Here is a 26213-nt window from a genome sequence, read left to right as displayed (position 1 = left end):
TGTTTGTTCTTTCTCTAGTTCCTTTAGATGTGAGATTAGATTGTTTATTTGAGATTTTTCTTGTTTCTTGAGGTAGGGTTGTATTGCTACAAACTTCCCTCTTAGAAATGCTTTTGCTGCATCCCATAGGTTTTGGATCGTCGTGTTTTTGTTGTCATTTGTTTCTAGGTATTTTTTGATTTCCTCTTTGACTTCTTCAGTGATCTCTTTGTTATTTAGTAGCATATTGTTTAGCCTCCATGTGTTTGTGTTTTTTATGTTTTTTTTCCGTGTAATTTATTTCTAATCTCATAGTGTTGTGGTTGGAAAAGATGCTTAATATGATTTCAATTTTCTTAAATTTACTGAGGCTTGATTTGTGACCCAAGATGTGATCTGTCCTGGAGAATGTTCCATGTGCACTTGAGAAGAAAGTGTAATCTGCTGTTTTTGGATGGAATGTCCCATAAATATCAATTAAATCTATCTGGTCTGTTGTGTCATTTAAAGCTTATGTTTCCTTATTAACTTTATGTCTGGATGATCTGTCCATTGGTGTAAGTGAGGTGTTAAAGTCCCCCACTATTATTGTCTTACTGTCGATTTCCTCTTCTATAGCTGTTAGCATTTGCCTTATGTATTGAGGTGCTCCTCTGTTGGGTGCATAAATATTTATAATTGTTATATCTTCTTTTGGATTGATCCCTTGATCATTATGTAGTGTCCTTCCTTGTCTCTTGTAACATTCTTTATTTTAAAGTCTATTTTATCTGATTTGAGTATTGCTACTCCAGCTTTCTTTTGGTTTCCATTTGCATGGAATATCTTTTTCCATCCCCTCACTTTCAGTCTGTATGTGTCCCTAGGTCTGAAGTGGGTCTCTTGTAGACAGCATATATATGGATCTTGTTTTTAAATCCATTCAGCAAGCCTGTGTCTTTTGCTTGGAGCATTTAACCCAGTCACATTTAAGGTAATTTTCAGTATGTATGTTCCTATTACCAATTTCTTTAATTGTTTTGGGTTTGTTTTTGTAGGTCCTTTTCTTCTCTTGCGTTTACCACTTAGAGAAGTTCCTTTAGCATTTGTTGTAGAGCTGGCTTCATGGTACTGAATTCTGTTAGCTTTTGCTTGTCTGTAAAGCTTTTGATTTCTCTGTCAAATCTGAATGAGATCCTTGCTGGGTAGAGTAATCTTGGTTGTAGGTTCTTCCCTTTTATCACTTTAAATATATCGTGCCACTCCCTTCTGGCTTGTAGAGTTTCTGCTGAGAAATCAGCTGTTAACCTTATGGTAGTTTCCTTTTATGCTATTTGTTGTTTTTCCTTTGTTGCTTTTAATAATTTTTGTCAATTTGATTACTGTGTGTCTCGGCATGTTTTTCTTTGCATTTATCCTGCCTGGGACTCTCTGCGCTTCTTGGACTTGGGTAGCTATTTCCTTTCCCACATTAGGGAATTTTTTGACTATAATTTCTTCACATATTTTCTCGGTTCCTTTCTCTCTCTCTTCTCCTTCCGGGACCCCTATAATGTGAATATTGGTGCGTTTAATGTTGTCCCAGAGGTCTCTTAGTCTGTCTTCATTTCTTTTCATTCTTTTTTCTTTATTCTGTTCTGCAGCAGTGAATTCCACCATTCTGTCTTCCAGGCCACTGATCCGTTCTTCTGCCTCAGTTATTCTGCTATTGATTCCTTCTAGTGTATTTTTCATTTCAGTTATTGTATTGTTCATCTCTGTTTGTTGGTTCTTTAATTCTTCTTAGGTCTTTGTTAAACATTTCTTGCATCTTCTGGATCTTTGCCTCCATCCTTTTTCTGAGGTCCTGGATCATCTTTACTCTCATTATTCTGAATTCTTTTTCTGGAAGGTTGCCTATCTCCACTTCATTTAGTTGTTTTTCTGGGGTTTTATCTTGTTCCTTCATCTGGTACATAGTCCTCTGCCTTTTCATTTTGTCTGTCTTTCTGTGAATGTGGTTTTTGTTCAACAGGCTGCAGGATTGTAGTTCTTGCTTCTGCCCAGAGACCATTTTAAATTTACTCGTAGTCACATTAGAAAAGGAGAAAGAAATTGGAGGAATTAATTTTAGTAATCTACTTTATTTACCCAATATTTCCAAAAATTAACAATTCAACATATAATCATTATAAGAACTCTATTGACCTGGATATCTTACATTCTTTGTTTTCATGTTCAGTTTCTGAAATCTGTGCATCTCACACATATGGCGCATCTCAGTTTGGACCAGCCACATTCTTGTTGCCATATGGGGCCAGTGGCTGCCTCAGGGGATAGTACAGACCTGGGCAGGTTTATGAACAGTCAGTGTGAGAGCCTGGAAGGCCACCTCTGAACATGCTTGCCAGTTCTGCTGCACAGCAATGCTTTTGAGTAACTTCAGGTGCGTTAGGAAAGCTAATTAAGGCTAACACCTGGGGACACACTGTGTGCCGTCGGGTGGGGGTGGACACATCCCAGTGTTCTCTGCCCTGTGAGGGCTTTGGAGGCCAGCAGTGGACAGTGGGAGGTAATTGCAGTAGAGAATGGACAGTGGCCATTCGGGGGCAACCATGGAAACGAGGGGCATTTTAAGAGCAGTGGAGAGGACACGAATTTAGGTGTGAGAAGGAAGCTTGTGTCACCTGCCAGACCACCACCACGTGCGTTCTTGGCCTAGCTCACTGGCCCCCCCTCAGTGCAGCCCCTCGCCGTCCACGTCCTCCTCTGCCCGCTCCCGGCCCACCACCATGGCGCTACCCACGTAGAGGATGGAGGCCGCCATGCCAGGCCCAGCTCTGTCCTCACGCCCCTGTCTTTGTGGTCCCACAGGAGCTGGATGGCCTCTTGGAGATCAACCGCATGACCCACAGGCTGCTGAGCAGGTACCTGACTCTGGACAGCTTTGACGCCATGTTCCGGGAGGCCAACCACAATGTGTCAGCGCCCTACGGGAGAATCACCCTCCACGTCTTCTGGGAGCTCAACTACGACTTCCTGCCCAACTACTGCTACAATGGCTCTACCAACCGGTGAGCATGCTACCTCACAGATGGCTCTGGATGCCCCTTCCAATGGGCATCGAAACAGGATGGTCTCAGGGCCCATCTTTTCCCATGTCCAGGATACTCAGGCCCTCCTGGTCTCCTCCATTTGCAAGTGCAGCCCTGGGCCAGCCCTTGGGTGTATGGTCATGGCTTTCATGTGCAGACCAAGTGCGGGGCCAGGGTTCCTATCCAGGGCACTCCCTTGGGGCTCAGGGCCAAATCTGGTACATGTGGACAGCAGCTGCTGGGTCTGTACCACCTCCATACTTTTCATGTCTACTGACGTTGGAATGTGCTGGGTGACTGTACTTTTCATGCTTCCATTCTGGGATGTCGGGCCATGTGAGGGTCTGCCAGTTAGCCGCCCTCCACGCACCTACCATTTTACTATGTTGAACAACACAAAGTGGCCCGCTGGAAGGGTGGCATGGCTGCTGGCTTCAGGGTTATGTGGTGCAGTCTTGTGGTACAGCCAAGGTCCTGGGATGGCTCTGTGTCACCTCCACACTCTGGCAACTGCCTGCCTGAGGCCTGTCCTCTCTGCGCTGAGCTTCACTCCTGCTGTGTCAGCACATGCCAGAGAGGAAATGTGTGTGTGTGCTTGTGAGTGTGAGAAATGGGGGTGAGTATGAGTGAGGGTGTGTGTGAGAGACCGTGTGTATGTGAGTGTTATGACCACTTTTTATTTTTATTTCTTATAAATGTATTTATTTATTTTTGGCCGTGTTGGATCTTTGTTCTGTGCACGGGCTTTCTCTAGTTGCGGTGGCTTCTCTTGTTGCAGAGCACAGGCTCTAGGCACGCAGGCTTCAGTAGTTGTGGCTCGTGGGCTCTAGAGCACAGGCTCAGTAGTTGTGGTGCACAGCTTTAGTTGCTCCGCAGCATGTGGGATCTTCCTGGACCAGGGATCAAACCTGTGTCCGCTGCATTGGCAGGCGGATTCTTAACCACTGTGCCACCAGGGAAGTCCTATGACCACCTTTTAAAAGTAAATGTCTTTTGCTTTTCCTTTGCTTCACTACTGCATCTGAACATCCTACCATGTGTTGGCTTGATCACTACTGTCTTTCAGGCTTAGATTTTTGTGTCTTGATCCAGGGGTGCTGAGCTTCGACCCCGAGGGCAGAAGGGAGACCCTCCTGTGGCCTGATCATACCTGCTATTGCCATAGTCTGTTTGGGACCCCAGGGTTGGTTTCCTTGTGGGAAGTACAGGCCTGTTGCTGGTACATGGAGGTGTGCCATTAGGCCCATCAGCTCAGCCCCATGGGCACGTGGCCATGGCCACAAGAACCACAGGTGAAGGAGCCCTGGTTGCCCTTCTTGGGTCAGGGGGCCCTGGGCCTGGCTGGGCACAATCCACCGGAACAAACTTTAGAGACTACTCATCCCTGTAAACTCCCTTCTAAGTGCCCAGGTTCTTGAAACAGGTATTGTTCAAGTTGTTTTAGAGTTGGAATTAACTGAAAAAATATTTTTATTGCATAAGTAATGCATCATAATTGTAGAAAAGCTAGAAATCGTGTGTATGTGTGTGTATGTATGTGTGTGTGTGTGTATATATATATATATATATATATATATATATATATATATATATATATATATATGGAATAGGTACATGGGGAAAATAATTAAATCCCTAGAGATTTCCCTTATAAAATGTCTATCTTCTAGAATTTTTGCCATACGGTCGAATATACGTGTGTATTTTTTGTTTTGCAGAAATGGATGTTGTTAGGCATACTGTTAAGTATACATTCTTTTTTCACATCATATGTCATGATGGGGCATTCTGTGTGTACATACGTGCTTGTCATGTTTCTGAAAACCTAAGTCATGGCCAACGTTTGCAAGATTTTCTGTGCTTTGGTCGGTCCGTTTAGAACTTTTGGAGTTAATTTGTTATGTCCCTTAAATCATTTTGCCTAGTGCTTAGAACTGGCGTCTCTAAAGGTGAAATGCAGCCGAACCCCATTATTGGCAAGTTGAGAAAATATGTTCCGGGGGCGGGGGGCATTGGGCAGGGCTGTGGAGGTGGTAGACTCAGGCAACACAAGGAGTCGTGATTTTCTTGTGTTACTTTAGGTTGCATTTTTGATTATCTAGCATTTTGTCGCCCTTTAAGGGATTCTCAGAGATCTTGCAAAAGGAACAGTTGAAGATGCTCCCTGGGCCCCCTTTGTGCCAGCTGCACTGCGTGTGTTCAGCATCTGCCTGTTCTGGTCATCTTGGTGACAGCCTGGTGGGTCGAGGGCTCAAAAACAACAGGAGCCCCGTGGAAGGACTGCAAGGTGGGGGGGTGGGAGGGAGCTGAAATCTACATGGTGATGAAAACTCAGCATGTGCTGTAAACCTTTCTGTTGAATCACTATGTTTTCTGAAAGATGCTCCAGGCATGATGAGTCATGTGTGTGCAGTTAGGGAAAGAGGTCTATTTCGAGGCCCTGCCTGCCAAGCTGGGCTCACGTGGGTGCCCTTCCCTGATCGGGGCCGATGCTAGGGAACAACCCGCCATCCTAGGCTACCTGTCCTACTGGCAGCAGGAGTCTTGTCAGAGACGAGGTTGCCAGGACTCAGGTCAGGAAGTTGGTGCCGTGTGGCCCAGCAACCTTAGCAGGAGTGGAACACCTCCAGGCCGTGTCACTTGCATGGCCTGACAGACACTATGGCATCAGGTGTATAAACTGACGAGAGGCACCTCTGCCTTGGGTCCCCTTAGCCTGTCCAGCACGAGGTCCACCCTGAAGGACAGCAAGCAGATGGCTGCCCTCGCCTGATAGCGCGTGCTCCCCACTGCCCACACGGCGCTGGTAGGCGGCTTTGCCTCCAACGGGCTGTGCAATTGATTGCACGGGAGCCCAGTTTCCCATGCATTGGAGCTGTGACCTCGGGCACGTGTGCTGGCAGGGGCCAGCGTGAAGTGACCTCAGTCTCCTTGGGCCCAGAAACCTGAGGTGCAATTCAGAGGGAGCCCTGGCTGCACGAGATGCAGTCTTCACCAGAGCAGCAGCGCTGGAGGCCTCCACCTCTTGATAGCATTGGCAAAAGCCATTACTCCTGTATTTTTAACAGGTCTTTCAGTGGAACCCTTAGAGCTTCATTATCTGGAAAAGACATTTTAAAATAGCGTTTCGTATGTCCACGTTGCATGTGGAAACCTGAGAAGACAGACAAAATTATGCCACCCAGTATCTTAATTCCATGCCTGAGGGTTTTCTGAGAGCTGCTTGTGGGGAAACCAGAACTCTGTTGCTTGGCGTATCTACTTACTTTGCTGCTTATTTCCGATTAATGATTTATGCCTGGTGACTCTGGGAAGTCGCATGGGGTGGCCTGTGACTTAAATTTAACCTGTACAGCTACTAATTGTGACAGCGCGATAGCCCTCGAAGTAAGCCAGCAGTTGGGATCAGAGTCGGGCCTCTTTGGCAGGAAGACCACTGAGGAGGGTATTTCCTCAGTGCAATGTACCACAAGGTTTTCCCATCACTGGCCATCCGTCCCTTGGTTAGGGTGGTGGCTGCCAAGTTTCTCCACTGGCGTGTTTCCATTTTTCTGTTTGAAATTTATAAGTAATATATAGGGAGATAATCTGAGACTTAAAAAACGGTTCCTTGGGGCTTCCCGGGTGGCGCAGTGGTTGAGAGCCCGCCTGCCGATGCAGGGGACATGGGTTCGTGCCCCGGTCCGGGAGGATCCCACATGCCACGGAGCAGCTGGGCCCGTGAGCCATGGCCGCTGAGCCTGCGCGTCTGGAGCCTGTGCTTCGCAATGGGAGAGGCCACAACAGTGAGAGGCCCGTGTACTGCAAAAAAAAAAAAAAAAAAAAGGATAACGACAGAACCCAGCCACTCAGCAACGTGATGTTTCCATGTAAATGTGATCAGCTCCACAGGCCGCTGTCCTCTCCTCAGATGCAAACATTTGTTTCACGCACAAGTGGTGTTTTGACAGTTACATCCTTTTTTATTTATTAAAGTGCAATATGTGTTAATCAAGTTTTTTGAATTTAATAATTAGCAAATCCATGAATTTTATCATGCTTCTTTGTAAAAAGTTTTATATGTTTAAATGAACGCTTCTGATTTGAAAGTGTGAGTCGATTTTGACATTTCTGCTTTAAGATCCAAGCATTTGAGTTTTAGTTGCTCTTAATCTGTTATGAAGCCACAGTCTCGTGGCTCTGCAAGTGTGTTTACAGACTCACCTTCTGTCAGTTTGTACCCAGTGACCTGAGTGACCACATCACTGTCCGAATCTGCCTTCCCACTCCTGTCCCTGCCATCATTGCTGTGTCCAGAGGCCCAGCAAGGCCCAAGTGCCTGCATCACCTCTTTTCAAAAGACTGAATGAAATGGTCCTAGTGCCAAGTTTGGAGACTCTTTTTATGTGCTAGAAGGGCCTCCGGCGTCCTCACTCTGTTCCTGAACTTCGGATACATTTATCATACCTCAGAGTATTTATAGCTCATTCCTAGTATGGGTTTTGATTTCTCAGAATTTTCCTATGTGATGATTAATTGGGAGGAAGATTTTGATGAGTAATGGAAAAGTCTGAATTTTAAAGAACTACCATTAAATTTTTGGTTTTCTTTTTTTTCATCTTTCTTGTTTAGATTTGTTCGGACAGTATTACCATTTTCTCAAGAATTTCAAAGAGATAAACAGCCAAATGCACAACCCCAGTATCTGCATGGATCAAAGGTAGGTTCTTCTGTGTTTGTATTACGATTTTTAAGTTCATAGCGAAGAAGCGTATTTTGAAGTTTAATTTGAATCAGTGTAGTTTCAATAATTTGAATGTATCATGCCACATATAAAATGTTATTGTTTCCTTCAGTTAGCACCCTTCTGAAAAGTAATGTAGTGCTGGGACAGCTTCTGGCCATGTGGTGGGTGTCAGCTGTGAGACTGTTGGAAGATTTAAAGGTGTAAAAATATCAAGCCAGAAAAGTTTGTGGAAGAGGCTTGTGGGTGGGGGCCACATCTGTGATGGAGGGGCAGGGTGGCCTGTCCAGCTGTGACACCTTAAAGGAAGGAGCTGAGGTGGGAAGGGGCATGCGGAAAACAGCTGACATCCGGGAACCACAGGACACCCACCATCCCATGAGATGAGGCAGGTTTCCCGGCTGACATGGCTGGATGTGCAGCAGCAAGGGCATTGCTAAAGGTTAGTGTTGTCAGTATTTAAAGTACTCTTACAATTTAATAAGAAAAAGACAAGCGGGGGCTTCCCTGGTGGCGCCGTGGTTGAGAGTCCGCCTGCCGATGCAGGGGACACAGGTTCGTGCCCCACATGTTCGGGCCCCGTGGAGCGGCTGGGCCCGTGAGCCATGGCCGCTGAGCCTGCGTGTCTGGAGACTGTGCTCCTCAACGGGAGAGGCCACAACAGTGAGAGGCCCGCGTACCACAAAAAAAAAAAAAAAAAAGACAAGCATTCTGTGCTAAAAAGGAGGCAGGTGCATCTGCATCTGCAAAGTAGGTGCCCATCTCGGAAAAAAAAGATTAGATTGTTCTTTTTAAAGCGACCAGCTGTGACTGAACTTAAACTTATGGATTTCAGCCTCTTTGAGAAATTGTTCATGTCATGTTTATTCTTAAAACCTAAACCAGTATTTTTTTGTTAGATCATTTGGACTCCTAACAGAAGTCTAACAAAAGTTTGCGTGAGAAACACTGATGCTGACTATTCATCTCATATGATACTTTTTTGAGGATCAAAGAAAGGCAGAATGCCAGAACATTGTGCTGTCAGAGTTGAGCCACCCTGTTCCTTGTGAGCATTCAGACGTGTCAGCTGCACTTCAGTGTGCTGCTGTGCGGTTAGGGTGTTCGTACCTATGAGAGTATGGAATACACAGGAATCCAATTCAAAAATCCAATCCATTCTTTTGTTAGGAGTGATGAGTGAGGGCTAGTGTCTTATGGTAATAAATCGACTTAGATGAGTGCCCATTTGTGGCATTACCCTGTTGGTTCCTGGTATCACCATTCCGAGTGAACACTCTCTTGAGTACATCACTGATGTTCTCTTTCCTATAAGATAAGTAAGGTTGTCCCTACTTCACAGTTGAAGATGCACAGTGTTGAGGGCATTAGAGAACCCAGGGCACATGACTAGTGAGTCTGGAGCCCTCGTCCACTGGTTTCCGGGCGAGGCCCCAGTCTCTGCATCAGGCGTGGTCAGCAGTGTTTCTTGACTTGAGCTGTGAGGCTCCCCTCGTCTGAGTCTGCGTGTTTTATAGCGTAGGATTTGTAATTTTGCCCTCTTCAGAGGTAGTTCCTCCTCCCCTTCCTCTGAGTAGGTATGTTGCTCCGGTTGTGTTGTCCCTGGGATGTGCCATCTTCGGGGTGAGTGAGGTCTCCAGGAAGCCAGACACTCATCGGGGGGCCAGAGACTTAGGTGTCATTGAGCCCCAGGCCCCGAGCAAGTGAGGGTGGCTTTGGGAGTGAATTTTCCCACTTGTAACATGAGGCCATTTAATTTTACTAATGATTTTCATGTTTTTCAAGCATTAGAACTTATTATCAAGCAAAAACCTCACCCAGAATCCCAGCATTTTTTTTTTTTGGGGGGGGCTATGTTGGGTCTTTGTTGCTGCGTGCAGGCTTTCTCTAGTTACAGTGAGCGGGGGCTACTCTTTGTTGTGGTGCGTGGGCTTCTCATTGTGGTGGCTTCTCTTGTTGCAGAGCATGGGCTCTAGGCACATGGGCTTCAGTAGTTGTGGCTTGCGGGCTCTAGAGTGCAGGCTCAGTAGTTGTGGTGCATGGGCTTAGTTGCTTCGCAGCATGTGGGATCTTCCCGGACCAGGGATCAAACCCGTGGGCAGGCAGATTCTTAACCACTGTGCCACCAGTGAAGTCCCAGAATCCCAGCATTTAAAGCACAGTTTAGGGACATTGCTTTGGGAAAGCAAGTGTTCTCTTGCTACAAGTAATAAGCCCTTCCTTCTCTGGATTAAAAAATAATCATAAAGCACAGTTGGTGCTTTGAGGAGGGATGGCAGGGGGCAGGTTGTGTCTGAGCCCACAATCAAGATATGGTCTTTCCAAGTCTGATAGGGTTGTAGGGAGGAATGTGAGACAGGCATTTGGCAGTGTTTCCACCTTGGTGAATCTTGCATTTGATCATTGGTTTGGACTCAGACTTTCTGTGTTGATGGTCCCAGGACCACCTGCACATTTGGTGATTCTCCAGAAGGATTCATTCATTCACAGCTGCAGTTTATTACAGCTAAAGGACACAAAGCAGGATCAGCAAGGGGGAAAGATGCATCTGGTGGTTATGGAAGCAGGTGCGGGCTTCCAGTGGTCCCTCATGGGGGTCGCATGGGACGTACAGGGTGATCCTGCCCAGGAAAGAGAAGCTCACAGGAACACCTGGGTCCAGGGCTAGGGGCATAGACACAGCCACAAGTTACTGCAACCTCAGAATCCCCAGAAGGAAAGGAGGGGCTTGCCATAAATCACGATTTGTACAAACAACCTAGACAAGCTCGTACAGCATGGTTAAGTGTCCCAAGTGTAGAAAACAACTGTATCAATCAGCAACATAGGCAACATTTCAAGGGCTGAGTTCCCAGGAATTGCAAGCAGGCCTCCTGAGGATATTCATTCAGAGCTGAGCAACTAGACTTCTGCCAGTTCTTCAGAATTCTTGCTGTCCTGATGTGGTTCTCTGTGTACATAGAGGAAATATTTAAGACAATTATAAAAAGGGAAGGGGGAAGGTTATAGGGACCTAAAAGCAGGTGAGAGTGGTACATTTCACTCAAATTAGTAACATGTTGATAACAGTAGGTTGTGATAACTTACATAACGTATAATGTAAGACTGGGAACATCACTGAAAGGCCTGTGCAAAGAGATACTTTCAAAAATACCACAGTTAAATCACAACAGAATTCTAAAAAATGTTTAAATGACCCACAGGAAGACAGGAAGAATATAACAGAGACTAACTTAAAAATCATAATTACACTACATGTAAATGTATTAAATGTAAGTGGTCTAAAGACAGTTAAAAAGGCAGAGGGATTGACAGAGTGGATTAAAAAATATGACTGTATAAGAAACTCACTTCAAGTCGATGATGTATGTAGGTTAAATGTAAAAGGATGGAAAAAGATGTATCACACAAACAATCAGAAGAAAGCAGAGTGACTGAGTATAGGATAAAGCAGATTTCAGAGCAAAGAATATTACCAGGGACAAAGAGGGAGGGACATTACATAATGATAAAAAAGTCAAGCCACCAAGAAAATACAGCAATCCTAAATGTTTATGCACCCAACAACAGAGTTTCAAAATACTTGAAGCAAAAACTGACATAAGTGAAAGGAGAAATGAGCAACTCCACAGTTGTAGTTGGGGAAGTCAACATTCCTTTCACTTGGTAATCGAAAGAATAAGTACACAGAAAATCAGCAACAAAAAAGAATGAACGCCATCAACCAATAGGATGTTATTGACATGTGTAGAACACTTCGTCCAACAACAGCGGAACATACATTCTTTTCAAGTACCCATGGATCATTCTCCAAGATAGATCATACCCTGGGCCATAAAACAACATCAACAAAATTCAAAGAACTGATATATTATAGAGTGTGTTATCTGACCACAGTGATCTCAAGCTAGAAATCAGTAACAAAGAGATAAGAAAATCAGAAATTAACACATTTCAAATGATCCTTAGGGCAAGGGGAAGTCTCAAGGGAAAGTTTTTAAAAAGACATTGACCTAAATGAAATGTAAATATATCAAAATTTACGGGGTGTAGCTAAAGAAGTGCTGAGAGGGAAACACGTAGCACTGAATGCTTACATTGGGAGTCTCCCTGATAGGTGTGCAGACGTCTGTGTCCTTAGACAAGCTTGGAGGTCCCGTCTGACAAGAAACCACCCTGACTACCTTTCTCGCCTGCCCCCCCTGCAGGGGCTGCTGTCCCCCAATCCCTGCATACCCCACTGCCTCATCAGAGTCTATCCTTGGTGTCTCCCTCAGGAGACTGGGAGCAGTAACATGGGGGCAGCAGTGAGGCCCTGAGATACATTCATTTCTCATTCCAGAACCTCAGAATGTCTTCTGTAGGACTGGCAGTTTAATAAATGTTGAAGAACCAAATGGTTTTGTATTCTTCCTTCTGTTTTAGCAAGCTTGGTTTTTATGTCTTCAAGTTGGAAACATAGATTATACCAATAAAGGGCAGTCCAACAGGGTCTCTGGATGCCTCCACCTGAGGGCACTGTGTGCTAATGCACTTTACGTATGGATTCTTCATCTTCATCTGTGCGTGGGGCTACGTTGAAAACCCTGGCAACTTCCCTCAAGCGCTGGCCTTCTCTGTCCCCAGGCTTTGAACCTGGCCTACTCAAGCATCTACGGCAGCTACCGGAACTTTGTGGGGCCTCCACACTTCCAGGTCATCTGCCGGCTGCTCGGCTACCAGGGCATCGCAGTGGTCATGGAAGAGCTGCTGAAGGTGGTCAAGAGCCTGGTATGTTTCCCTCGGTGGGCTTCCTTCCCCGGGCGGGGGGTGGTGGTGGTGGGAAGGATTCCGCACACAATTCCTGTGTGGGGAGGGGCTTTCCATTCCATCTCTCACATCAGTCTCCACGCGTGAGATTTCCCCTCCAGCCAAAGTCCCAGGTCGTTACTGTGCATTTGACTAACAGACTCCTTTTCAGAAGTGCCCGTCACACCCACAGCCTGCGTGGTGGTGTGGCTGGTGGCTGACACAGCCCATCTCTCACAGCTGCAAGGCACAATTCTACAGTACGTGAAGACGCTGATGGAGGTGATGCCCAAGGTCTGCCGGCTGCCGCGGCACGAGTACGGCTCCCCTGGTGAGCACAGCGGCTCCCTGAGGTGCACAGGGAGGGACAGTGTCAGCCATAGGCCCCAGTAAGGGAAATCAAGTCGGAAATTACTGATAAGGATCAGATCTGCCTTCCCCGGGTGGGAGGAGGTGGGGAGCCCAACCAGAGCCTGATTGTTTCCAGCAGAAAAAACCAGCCAGCCTTTCAACCAGGAGCACGTGTGCAGGAGGGTGTGTAGGAGTTGCCGTTTGGGGTGGGAATGCTGGGTGGGGAGTGAGGGCTGTGAACCCTGCGCACCTTGGCTCTCCTACAACACCAGGATCTTGAAGATCGCTGACCAGGGAGGGGCAGGGAGCTCCACTGCCAGGTCCAACTGCCCAGAGGCCTCAGAGGCAGCCCCATGCAGGGGTGCTGCTTCCCCTTACAGCGCAGCCCGTCTGTCTTTCTGCCTGGCAGCCTCCCTCTAATTGAGAGCCTGTCCCATTGGCTGGCTGACCGTAGGGCCCTCGGGCAGATGTGCCCTTTGGGGTGCCAGACAGACCTGCATGGCCTGACCAGAGCGGATTTGGGGCTCTCCATGTGAACAGCCTTCGTGACCTCAGAAAGCATCGTTCGTGATAAAATTGGACTACAGGAACCCTTATCTCGTAACAAAACTGCCTTTTGTCTCATATTCGTTACTACTTTCTTAAAAGCTGGGCAGCTATCTTACCAAGTGACTTGGGCCCACACGTAGGTCACCCATGAGAGACTGTTCTGATGGGTAGTCGGCTGGTGTGGCTGAGCCCCCAGAGGTCGCTGGCACCGCCCAGGGCTATTGGTGTTTAAGGAGACAGTGAGATGACCCATTTGGCCCCTGGGAAGGGACCTAACCGTTGGTCTGGCCTGGCTTCGGAGGATCTCAGAAAACAGATGAGTAACATTGGGATAATAAAACTGTTGCTCAGATCCTGACTAGAGCCAGATATTTTAAATGTCAAAGACAAGCCATTTAGGCCAAATCCAAAGCTGGCCTGGGGCAGAGCTGTGGACTTCAGGGCTGCTCTCTGAACGTCCTCGCCCAGCTGGCCTGGCACCACCGCGTGGGTAGTGCCATGCTGCTGGGAGCACCCCTGCTCTCTCGTGCCCGTTTTGGGGTGGACCGCAGAGAGGAAAGGATGGCCTCTCAGGCAGGCAAGGCTGTGGGGTCCGTGCCGAATGGCATTCGGGGCCTGACCTCTCGGAATGAGGGGTTTGAAGTCATTTAAGTTTCTGAGTTTGTTCTCCTCAGGGTTGTTGAGGCTGTTCTAGGTCTTCTGTGAGACTATAAATTCTGGAGTCAGCTTGGGGATTTTTGACTGTATCAGCATTGAATGGATAGATTGAGTTCTTTCCAGACTTTATGCCTTGTGCCTTTTCCTGCCTTATTACAACATCCAGGGCCTCCAGGACAGTGGTGAAATGTGTGTCTTGCTCTGGAGCTCTGGGAGAAGGTGTGCAGATTCACCACTGAGTGTGACACTAGCTAGCTACAGGGTTTTTGTAGACGTCCTTTATCAGGCTAAGTACATTCCCTTCTGTGCCTGTGAAGGGATACTGAATTTTACCAAATACCTTTTCTACCTCTGCTGGAGATGACAGTGTGGTCTTTCTCATTTACTGCGACGTGATGCCTCCTCTGAAGATACAGGCAGACCTTGGAGATATTGCAGGTTTGGTTCCAGATAACCGCAGTCAAGTGAATATTGCCATAAAGCAAGCCACATGAATTTTTTTAATTTCCTGGTGCATATAAAGTTATGTTTACGCTGTACTGTAGTCTATTAAGTGTGCAATGACACCATGCCTTATGAAACATACATATCTTAATTAAAAACACTTCATTGCTAAAAAATGCTAACCATCGTCTGAGCCTTTAGCAAGTTGTGATCTTTTTGCAATAGTAACATCAAAGATCACTGATCCCAGATCACTGTAACAACTACAATAATAATGAAAAAGTTCAAATATTTCAAGAATTACCAAAATGTGACACAGAGACATGAAGTGAGGAGACGCTGTTGGGAAAACGGCACCTATAGACTTGCTTGATGCAGGGCTGCCACAGATCTCCAATTTGTAAAAAACAGTATCTGCGAAGCACAGTAAAACAAGCCATGCCTGGACAGGGTTGACAGAGAAATAGGCTTTGGAGCTGAGGCCCGGCACTCAGGTGGTGGACAAACCACCAGTGCAGGGAAGGTGCTGGGGTCAGGAGACGTGCGGCCATGTCCCTGTGGGCACGATGGCAGTGGGAGAATGCTCAGTGCTCCCGGCCGTGAACCCCAGGCTGCTCCCTGTGGGGCTCCCTCCCCTCCAGCCACCCCCAGCCCCACAGTCATTCTATGCCACCACAGGCATCCTGGAGTTCTTCCACCACCAGTTAAAGGACATTGTTGAGTATGCAGAGCTGAAGACGGTGTGCTTCCAGAACCTACGGGAGGTAGGCAACGCCATCCTCTTCTGCCTGCTCATAGAGCAGAGCCTGGTGAGTGCCCCGCCCCGCGTCCCGCCAAGCCCCCCTCCCCACGGGTGATAGATCAGGCCGAGCTTTAGACGCTTGATTCGGTGGGGTTATTTAGTGGCGGAAGGGGAGCAAGTATCGTAAAGCACCGATCTTTTCTCATGACTGTTTAGACTTTAATGTGAATTTGTTCCCTACAACTGGAAAACAGAAATGCAATGCAGTTCATCATTTAAGAATGTTTTATTATATAGTATTTGCTGCATCTAAATTAACATATGTGATAGACACATAAGGTAAAAGCACTGCTGCCCAGGGGAACTGTGTATGATGGGAAGTTCCACAGCTGAGGCTGTGGAGCCCTCAAAGCGTGGCTCCGTGTGAAGAACTGATTTTTAAATTTTGCTGAATTTTGTTTTACATTGAAATAGTTGCATGTGCCCCATGCCTACTGCAGTGGACAGCATAATAAAGCAAACACCAGGAGCCCACCACCACTAGGAAAGCACACATGGGACACCCACTTTCTCCACTGATTGCCTCCTGGTGGTGTCATTTAGCCTCTCCCTCTGTCCCCTGCAGACCATGTCACCTGACAGTTCTGCACTGAGAGCCTTCGTGAGTGTAGCACGGACTCTTGGTGGCCTCACTCTGCCTTTCCCTCAGGACTAGAGAGCCGGCTGTCTTCCCTGGTGCTGGCCTCTTCCCGTCCTGTTAAATGCTCCGTTTGTATCTTTTATCCATTTTACTACAATTTGTGTATCTTCTGTATGTTACACTTAAATGCAAATACCTCCCCCTGTTTTTGGCTTGTCTTTCCACTCTAACAGTGGTGATGTTTGGTAAACTGATACTCTTAATTTGAATGTAGTCTCTGTTTTTTTTTTTTCCTAATGGTTAGCACTTTTTGTATCTCTTCAAAGAAGTCCTTTCCTACCTAGGGGTCATAAAAATATTCTTTCATATTTTCTTCTAAAGGTTTTAGGTGTTGCTTCTCTATTTTATCATCCTTCTGGAGTTGGTTTTTGTGTGTAGTGAGATGTGGATGAGGTTCTTTTTTCCTCTGTGGGGTAACCAGTTGTCCCTCCTCCAGTGGCCGAAGGAAGACTCCTCTCTTTGCTGGTCAGCAGTGTCACTCTGTCATCCTTCAGCTTTTTGTGGATGTGCTGGTCTGTTTCTTGGCTTTCTTCCTCATTCCACCGGTCTGTGTGTCTGTCCGTGGCTTCTAAAACGTCCTACTCATGGCAGCTGTAACTTAAGTCTTGACACCTGACAGGACGTGCTCCTAACCTTTTTCTTCAAGCACATGCTCCCTCTTTGTGGATCTTTGCTCTGCTCTGAAAGTATTAGAATCGGCTTGCCAAATGCATTGAAAAAGCATATTGGCATTTGGATGGGAATTGTTTTGCATTTCTGGCTCCGTCTGGGGAGCTCCTCTGTTACTTCTTAAAGCAGTCTCTTGTCTCCGGGGCCCTGGCAGCTTGGCAGAGGCAAGGTCGTGTTTTGCAATGACCGGGGCTGGGGTGCCCGTACACTGTGCAGGGCGTGGCAGTCAGACTGCCAGGCCTGTAGGGGCTGAGCCACTGGACTGGCCCTCTTACACCCAGGTACACAAAAAAGAAAATATGTTGGCTCTCATGTCAGGGAGCCCAAGGTTGGGTACAGCCTCCGGTCAGGACCCGCATCTTCTGGCTTCCCCTCTGCTACTCTGCTCCCTGGAGACCCTTTCCATATGGTGCCAGAGATGGGCAACTCCCAGCCCCTCACTGTCCCACTAGCTGTGACTCAGCCCAGCCCACCTCCCCTGCAGCAGGAATGGTGGTGCAGGGCCGGCAGGCAGCTCCCTGAAGAGCTGGTGTCCAGGGCAGCCTCACTCTAGGAACAGCTGAGAGAGAACTGAATCTTTTATCTTTCACATGTATTTCCATGTGAATTTTTAACAAACAGATAAGTTAGGGAAAATTCCTTTAAATAGTAATCACTCATCATGAATTTTAAAGATTTAATATAGGAAAATTCCCTTCATGAGTGACTTTTCCTGAAACACACACATAAAGGGAACACTTGGACATTTGTTGGCTTCTGGAAGGAGTGTGGTCCTGTGTTAGAAACTTAGGGAAAGAGAAATCTGGAACTGATGTGATCCTTCCCTGCCCAGACCCTTCAGTAATTCCTATTGTCTATACCTGGACACCAGTGCAGCCCTTCTGAGGCGTCCAGCACTCTCAAAGCACCACACCCCCGCCCTTCCCAGGCGTCCAGCACTCTGGATGGCCCCCTGCAGTTCTGGGGGACCAACCTCAGCAGTGGCTGGACCTTCCAGGTCTCAGGAGCCAGGTGAGTGCTGGGCCTCGGCACCCAGGTGACACAGATCCCCAGTGTCTCTTCCCTTCTGAGACCAGGGCCTGGGTCTCAAGTTTACACCCTGTACTGGGCTCCCTTGAGTGACAAGCACAGTGCTGGGCATCTAGGAAAGACATTATTAAGTCAGTTGATCTTAAAGCAAACTTTGGCTTATGAGTGGACGGATGTTTCTGAAACAATAAATAAAAAGGTCATCTACAACTCAGTTGAGTGCCATTTTCTTTTCACTGCAGATTCCATGGCCCGTGAGTGGCCCCTGGACACGGTGGCTCTACCTGCAGGAATCTCTGTCCCCACCCCCTCCTGCCCTCTGTGCACTGTCACCCTTTGCTTCCTCCTTCCCCCCTCACCTGTCAGTGCACCTTATGGCAGTGGCAAGAAGCCGCACTCCTTGTGTTGGGCAAATCTGCTCCCAGGCCCTGCCCCAGACTGGAATTTTGTGGTCTCGCGTTTGTCCTTTTGGAAATAAGGGGTGGTGTTTTCCAGTACCAGGGTGGGACTCTGTAAGGTGAAAGATGCATTTTCTCACTCCATCTCATCAAACCCAGATTCCAGACACTGATCTCTCCTTGGTGGTTGTTTTGGTGTCTCCAAGGAAAGTTGTAATGAACTGTGTTTGGCATTTGTGTGGACTCCCATTAATATAAATGGAGATGTTAAGCATAGATGTGTTCTTGAAATTGTCACATTAGAAAAGTGGGGTAACCGTCACCCAGCTGCAGGGGGCACTGAGCCTGTGGTGAGGCCCCCAGGGTATTGGTGGCCCCAGCTGGCACCAAGATTTGGTTCAGTAACCAACAATGTTGATCTTACTCTGAACCTCTGCATTGGATAGATAGGTCTACCTTTCTGAAGAAGGGGTTTTTGTTTTGTTCTTTAAATTCTGCTCTTTAAGCCCAACCTGAAATTTTTGGTGATATAATTCTTCTTAGCTTATATGTGTATGTGTGTGTTTACTGAACTTTTTGTTTCAGAATAGTTTTAGATTGCTTGTTTTTTGGGGTTTTTAAAAATAAATTTACTTATTTTTGGCTGCGTTGGGTCTCCACTGCTGCGCGCAGGCTTTCTCTAGTTGCAGGGAGTGGGGGCTACTCTTCGTTGCGGTGCACGGGCTCTAGAGCACAGACTCAGTAGTTGTGGCTTGTGGGCTCTAGAGCACAGGCTCAGTAGTTGTGGCACACAGACTTGATTGCTCCGCAGCATGGGGGATCTTCCTGGATCAGGGCTCGAACCTGTGTCCCCTGCATTGGCAGGCGGATTCTCAACCACTGTGCCACCAGGGAAGCCCTGCTTGTTTGTTTTTAATACTGGATTTTATAGCCATTCTCCCTCTTTCTCTGGCTTGGTTTGGGTGCAGAAATTTGAGTTCATTGTCAGTGACACCTGGAAGCTGTACTGATAGCCAAGTGGTCCCTCTAAAAGTGGTGTTGCCAGCAGGCAGCTGCTTTTACCACCTATAGAGCCCTCCATCTGTGTGGCTCTGCCCCAGCCGTTCCACCCAGCAGCTCTCTTCCCTCATCAAAGTTTCCCATCCCCCATCCATTGGCCCGGCCACTTTCTTGCAGTTAGTCACCTTACAGGTGCCCTCCAACCCTCTCTTGGTGCAGATGGGCTGATCGCCCGTCTCCACTTGGCTTTTTTCACTTGACAGTAAATATATTTTGGAGATCACTCCACATCAGTAAGTGGTGACGTTCCTCAGCCTCTCTTAGCTGCATGGCACTCCACGGACATTGCCCCCATGCTGTGTTTGCATGCTGTGCCGTCGCCGTCTGACGCCTTCCTTCTTTAAGCGTGTCCTCTTTCGGCCACCACGCCTTCTCCTAGTGCAGGGGGCCTGGGGACCAGGTCCTGTGTGCTCTGGCCTAGAGGGGCTCCCGTCACGTGTGTGCTGCGTGAAGAACTCGTGTTGTTGCTGGACTTGGGCACAGGAGACGGGGTGGAGGTCAGCCTCCTTCTGGGGGGTTCTGGAGGAGCAGGGGTGGCTGACTGGCTGCTGCACCGGGCTTACGTTAGGTGACAATGGGACCCTCACTTGATGGGTACAGAAAGCCTTCTCTTCCTCCTCTTGGTCTTAGCCTTGCTTTCATCTTTGGGGAGATCCTCAGAAGGGAAACTCTCATCAGTTAGTATGTTTTGACTCTCTGATAATCATTTCTTTAACAATTTGTTTTATTAAGGTTTCAGGATGGGTGTAGCATAGGAGGCATGAGAGCCCGTTCTCGTCTTCTGCCTTTTTGCCCTGCGGTGAACGCACCGCGGTCTAAGGCGCTTTCCCTCGTTTAAGGGCCCTCGGACTCGGGAAGGGCGCCCTGTTCTTGCCCATCTTTGGGTTCACGCTGGGCTTTTAGGAGTTCTGCAACCCCTGTGACATTGGAAGTAAACTTTCTCCCTGCATTGCATTGTTCTGGAGGTCTTGTGTAGCATGGCGGTTTTTTTTGTTTGTTTGTTTTTTTGCGGTACTCTCATTGTTGTGGCCTCTCCCGTTGTGGAGCACAGGCTCTGGACGCGCAGGCTCAGCGGCCATGGCTCACGGGCCTAGCTGCTCCGCGGCATGTGGGATCTTCCCAGACCGGGGCACGAACCCTTGTCCCCTGCATCGGCAGGCAGACTCTCAACCACTGTGCCACCAGGGAAGCGCAGCGTGGGGTTTTATTGCCTCTTTAAAGGAGTTGGTGATCCAACAACAGGTTCAGAGCGACTGCTCAGAACCTTGTTTTCGGCTCTGTGGGGAATCGCTGACGCTGCCCCTTCCTTCTGCCTTCTGCGCTGTTTACACAGGAAGCACCTCCTTCCTATCTCTGCACGGAGGGCTGCAAAACTGTAAATACGAAGGCCACGTTCAGTGCTGGGTTTACTCATGTCTCTGTTTAAATTAGTCAAAAGTAAGTAAAAATGAAAATTCAGTTCCTTAGCCACATTCCAAGTACTTAATTGCCACATGTGGCTGGTAACTACCTTAACAGCACAGCTAGGGGACATTTCCATCATCCCAGACTCCTGTTGGGCAGTGCTGTTTGCAGTGTTTAATTTACACTAAATGCCAAAGATGTGCCTTGTTTTCAGCGCCTGATTTCTTTGTCCATTTTTGCTGTGAGATAAGCTTCATAACACAGCCTTCTTTTTCTTTGTTCTAGTCTTTAGAAGAAGTATGTGACCTCCTGCACGCAGCCCCTTTCCAGAACATCTTACCAAGAGTCCACGTGAAAGGTGAGCCAGCCCTCTGACCAGGGCAGGGATGCATGTCTGTGTGGCCAGAGAGTTCTCTTTAGTTACAGGCCAGCTTTGTTTGAGTTTCGTGCCTGTTCAGTCATAACCTGGGGTAATTGGTAACATAATGTTGTTAAATGAGTATCAAATAACGGAAGTATTTAGGGCTGAAATGCTGTGTCCTGGATGTGCTTCAGAATAGCACGGAAGGAGAGGTGTTGGGTATCTATGAAAGAAGAGTGCCATCTCATGATTGTTGCAGCGGATGGGCACAGAGGATTCACTGTACTGTGCTGTTTTTGATTATATTTGGATTTTTCAGTAAGTTTTTAAAAGTGAATATTGAACAGAAAATCAATTCTCTGAGTTAAAATAGCAAATGAGCCAGTTCCATAAAAGAATTTTCAAAGAGAACCTACATGTATAACGTTAAACGTTTTTCATTTGGTTGGTTTTTGTTTGTTTTGACAAAATTAAACTTGTGCAGTTGTTATTCATACAAAGGAATAGAGTATAAAATATTTTTTTCCACTGCAGAGGGAGAGAGACTTGATGCCAAAATGAAAAGACTAGAATCAAAGTACGCCCCACTGCATCTTGTCCCTCTAATCGAAAGACTGGGAACCCCTCAGGTAATGCATGTTGGGGCTGCTGTCACTGCCGTGAGCTGGGCCCACACATTAGGCCACTACCGGGGTTGGGGCTTGAGAGCATGGGCTCTGGGTGAGACCCAGCCCTGAAGCGTCATGAGGGGGGACGAGCCCGCTCAGCTGCTCAGGCCCCAGTGTCTCAAGTGGGGCTCGTAACAGGACCTTGTCACAGGGTGGCCGGGAAGTTTGAATGAGCTAACAAGTGAAAGGGACTTAGAACATCACCTGGCACGTGAGACAGACACAGAAAACGTCGCTGTTTTTGTTGTCCGTCCCTTCACGAACAAGGCCTTCTCGTAGGTTTTTAATAACAGAAAGCAAGGAGGAGTTCCGTGAACTTAGACCAGCTACATCAGAGTCTCTCAACCTCAGCACTGTCGCCATTTTGGACGAGATAATTCTGTGTTGTGGGGACTGTCCTATGAATTGTAGGACATTTAGCAGGATCCCTGGCCTCTACCCACTAGATGCCACTAGACCCACCCCAAGCTGTGTCAACCAAAAATGTCTCCACACATTGCCAGATGTCCTCTGGAGACAAATCACTCCCCGTTAAGAACAGCTGTACTCGACAGTTCTCAACTCTGGAATACGTTTAGTGTGGTAAGACATACGGGTAATAGCTGACGTATTTATTTTGTTGGTACTTATTTCTAAAAACCCTCTTCTGCAAGCTGGGACAGTTTCCAGTGGGTCAAAAACAAAACTGGAGTACTTCAGTTTCAGCACTCTAGCCTCCTGCCATGCCCGTGACATTTTGTCCTTCCTACAGCAAATTGCAATAGCAAGAGAGGGGGACTTGCTGACGAAGGAGCGCCTCTGCTGTGGCCTGTCTATGTTTGAAGTCATCCTGACTCGGATCCGGACCTTTCTGGACGACCCCATCTGGCGTGGGCCCCTGCCCAGCAATGGGGTCATGCACGTGGATGACTGTGTCGAGTTTCACAGACTGTGGAGCGCCATGCAGTTTGTCTACTGCATTCCTGTGGGAACACACGAGTTTACAGTCGAGTAAGCGCGTGTGCTCGAGGCGAGGTGGGGGAGAGAACCTGGTGCCGGGCTAACACGGGGGACCACCTTCCTCTGGAAACGGACCCCCAAATTGCTGAGCTGCTATAAAGCTGCTCAAGTGGGGGCTCTTGCCTGAGGCCCAGCAAGTGCCTCAGGGCGGGGCTTCTGCAGTTCTCTGAACTCATGGAAACTTGTGCAGGTCAGGTGTACATTTTGCTAGATAGGAGGGCCGCAACTTCATGACCTCATTCTTCATGGAGGAGCCACAGTTTGCCAGAGGAAGCCCAAAGAGGTGTTTACCGGGGGCACACCTCTGCTCAGCATTCCAGGCGGGGCACGCAGGTGGTTTGGTCGCTGGAACCTGATCACTCATCCTACCTACTGCTTCTTGTCCCCAGGCAGTGTTTTGGCGACGGGCTCCACTGGGCTGGCTGTATGATCATTGTGCTTCTTGGGCAGCAGCGGCGCTTTGCTGTACTGGATTTTTGCTACCATCTACTCAAAGTCCAAAAACATGATGGCAAGGATGAAATTATCAAAAACGTGGTATGTGGAAGTTTCACAAAAAAAGATACTTTCTAGTTATTGTAAGTCGTTTTTCTGGAAATGTTTCTCATGCCAGGACAACTGAAGCATTCTTTTCACTCCCCAAATGAATCTAAATAGAATTAGTAAGTAAAAGAGTCTGGTACTGAAATACTAATGGTTCCATTTTCCTTCTGTTTTTAAGGTATGTAGACCTACTTCAAATTATAGAGGCTTGTAAGATCTGCAGTTTCAGATTATTGGCATACCCTTCAAGTCTTCTGGCTCCCTTCGTTGTAGTTAAAGTGTGTTTGGGGCTTTTTTAAAGATCTTTTTGTGTTTTATGGATTCTTTGTAATTGAATTCCAGAAAATACTCTGCCATTATCTTTTCAAATATTTTAGTTTTTCTTCCATTTTGGGACTTCAGTTAGATATGTGTCAGACGGACTTATCTGGTCTCCACTTAATATCTCACAGTTTTCAAGGTCAGAAGTCGGGTACAGCACAATTCAGCTGGGTCCTCCATTTCCAGTTTCACAAGGCCACTATCAGTGTGTCTGTAGGGCTGTGATCCCTTCTGGAGCCTCTGGTCATGGATCTGCTTCCAGACTCATTCAGGTGGTTGGCTCAATTCAGTTCCTTACAGTTGGAGAACTGAGGTGTCCATTTCCTTTTCCTTGGCTCTCTGGGCTGTACCCAGAGTACTGTCTTCGTTTAACTAACTCACTTCAGCTCAGTCTGACCTGCTGTGCTTTTACTTTTGAAAGTCATCAGTTTATATTTAAAATGTTGATTTGCTTCTTCTTCAAATCTTGGTAGTCATTGATAATTTTATCTTCGTCATGGAATTTTTTTCCAATTTTTATTTCTTTACACATTTCATGTATCTTATATTCTTTTTTAGTTCTAGTATCTGAGGCCTCGAGGGGTATCTAAAACTCTGAAATGTTCCACTGTGTTGGACTTTTTTTTCTTTTTGTCTGCATCAGGTCTTAGTTGCAGCACGTGGGATCTCACTGCGGCACACAGGCTCTTCATTGCGGCACGCAGGTTTCTCTCTAGTTGTGGCACGCGGGTTTTCTCTCTAGTTGTGGCGCGCAGGGTCCAGAGCACACGGGCTCTGTAATTTGAGGCATGCAGACTCTCTAGTTGAGGTGCGCGGGCTCTGTAGTAGTTGTGGCGTGCAGGCTTAGTTGTCCCGCTGCATGTGGGATCTTAGTTCCCTGACCAGGGATCAAACCAGCGTCCCCTGCATTGGAAGGCAGATTCTTTACCACTGGACCACCAGGGAAGTCCCCGTGTGTTGGAGTTTATTTATTTGGCAGCTCTTGTTTGATAGGGTTTTTCCCTAGGATTTTCATTTACTGTTCATCTCCCAGAATTATTACCAACTTGGGACCACTTTAGCCTAATGAGAGGTCCAGGCTTCGTGGAGAGTCTCCAGGTGTAGTCCACCTTGCTTACTGCCCAGCCTGTCTCCTCATCCCACTGCTGCTGGTGGCATCTATCCCTGAGGAAGTCCTGGCTTTTGCTTTACTTCCTGCATAGACAGAACCAGCAGTGCTTGTTTTTTTTTTTTATCCGGTTCTATTATAGCATGAAGGTCTGTCAAAGCATCCTGTCCACAATAACTGGAAATATTTAAAACTTGTGTTATTACTAGTTTACTGGTCTTTCCCCATTGTCCACATTATCTTCATCTTTACATTCCTGGCTTTTAGGAGGTGTCCTATAGGTTCTTAATACCTGTTTGTTAAATAAATAGGTCTTTAAGTTTCACAAATGAATCTACAGTTAGTAGCATGAAACCAACAGAGAAATGTTGCAAAATATATTCATCGGTCCAATAGTTACATTAATGAGATGGTACGTGTCAGTAGTTTGCTATAATTTTTCTGAGAAAATATGAAAATCCTGACATTTTGACACATGAAGAATAAATGTGTAACTGTTATTAGTAAAACATCCTAATTTTAACTGTTGTATGTAGCCTTTGAAGAAGATGGTGGAGAGAATTCGCAAGTTCCAGATTCTAAATGATGAGATTATCACTATCTTGGACAAGTACTTGAAGTCGGGCGATGGAGAGAGCACGCCTGTGGAACATGTTCGCTGCTTTCAGCCACCTATCCACCAGTCTCTGGCCAGCAGCTGAGGGCATGTGTATCACCTGTTTTTGAAGAGTCCCAGTACTGACTGCATTTAAGAACTATAAGGGCATGTTTTTCTTTCCATAAGCTAGTTAGATTTTTAGGAACTATTTTTCAGTATCTCTGTGCCTGTTAAAGGGGGTGTTTTCAATCTAAAAGCTTAATTTTATAAAGTTGACTTATTTTTCTACACTAAAATTGTATATACTTTTGGTAATTGGAAAGTCGGAGGATTTGGCTGCTGAGGGTTGCCATCACGTCCTTACAAAATTATTTTCCATTTTTCTATGGAATGTTCCAACAGCTAGCTATGTTATGAAGTGCTGCTGAGTTCATTCATTTATCCTTTAACAAAGGATCCGTAACATTTAGGGAAAGACTTGTGAACTTAAGCAAGAACCTTAATTACCAGCTAATTGTGATAAAACCCATTACCAATTAGAATTAAACTTAATGATTATTTAGCTTTTGTTTAGGGATTTTTCCAGTTTTTTTATGAAAACCTTTTCTAAGTCATTTGTTTCTTTCCCCTTTTTGTGTCAGTGTTTCAGAAAATAGTGAACTTGATTTCTCTGCTTCTGCTAAATCCAGTTGTGACAAAATCTAATTTGTGAGGTATGATTTAAAGGTTACAGAAATAAAACTAATGAAACCTGTTTGTGTTCATTTACTGTGACCCTCCCTATGAGCCCTGGCTTGGGCAAGGTACTCTCTCTCCTCACTCGAGTGCACAAACCAGGCCAGGAGTCTAGGTTACCTGCAGCCTTGGGAGAAGGGACAAGATCATGATAGTAAAGCTTCCATATGGCTTTAAAAACGTTAATACCAAAAAGTCCAGGTGCATCATCCATGGCACCAAATATAGTCTGTGAACTATTCTGTTGTACTGTTTAACCTTGAGTTACATAAAACATAACTGTAATGTGAAATAATAACCCTGGGGCCAGCATTCTGCTGCAGATTAAGAGGTAG

General features: G+C 46.7%; 1 protein-coding gene across 1 annotated transcript in view; it reads left to right on the top strand.

Moving 5' to 3' along the window:
* The window catches only part of CYFIP1 (cytoplasmic FMR1 interacting protein 1), a 94130-nt gene extending 67924 nt beyond the window's left edge, over positions 1 to 26206 (top strand). Inside the window, exons 22-31 of the mRNA XM_060017031.1 lie at positions 2812 to 3011; positions 7644 to 7731; positions 12382 to 12525; positions 12784 to 12874; positions 15223 to 15353; positions 20831 to 20903; positions 21441 to 21535; positions 22326 to 22564; positions 22963 to 23110; positions 25082 to 26206. Of these exons, the coding sequence (XP_059873014.1) occupies positions 2812 to 3011; positions 7644 to 7731; positions 12382 to 12525; positions 12784 to 12874; positions 15223 to 15353; positions 20831 to 20903; positions 21441 to 21535; positions 22326 to 22564; positions 22963 to 23110; positions 25082 to 25246 (1374 nt within the window). The 3' untranslated portion in view covers positions 25247 to 26206. The remainder of the gene's footprint in view (positions 1 to 2811; positions 3012 to 7643; positions 7732 to 12381; positions 12526 to 12783; positions 12875 to 15222; positions 15354 to 20830; positions 20904 to 21440; positions 21536 to 22325; positions 22565 to 22962; positions 23111 to 25081) is intronic.
* Positions 26207 to 26213: the final 7 nt, after the last annotated feature.

This window comes from Delphinus delphis, chromosome 7 (assembly GCF_949987515.2).
Source record: "Delphinus delphis chromosome 7, mDelDel1.2, whole genome shotgun sequence".
In the NCBI taxonomy this organism is placed as follows: domain Eukaryota; kingdom Metazoa; phylum Chordata; class Mammalia; order Artiodactyla; family Delphinidae; genus Delphinus; species Delphinus delphis.
This window is presented reverse-complemented; position numbering and strand designations above follow the sequence as displayed.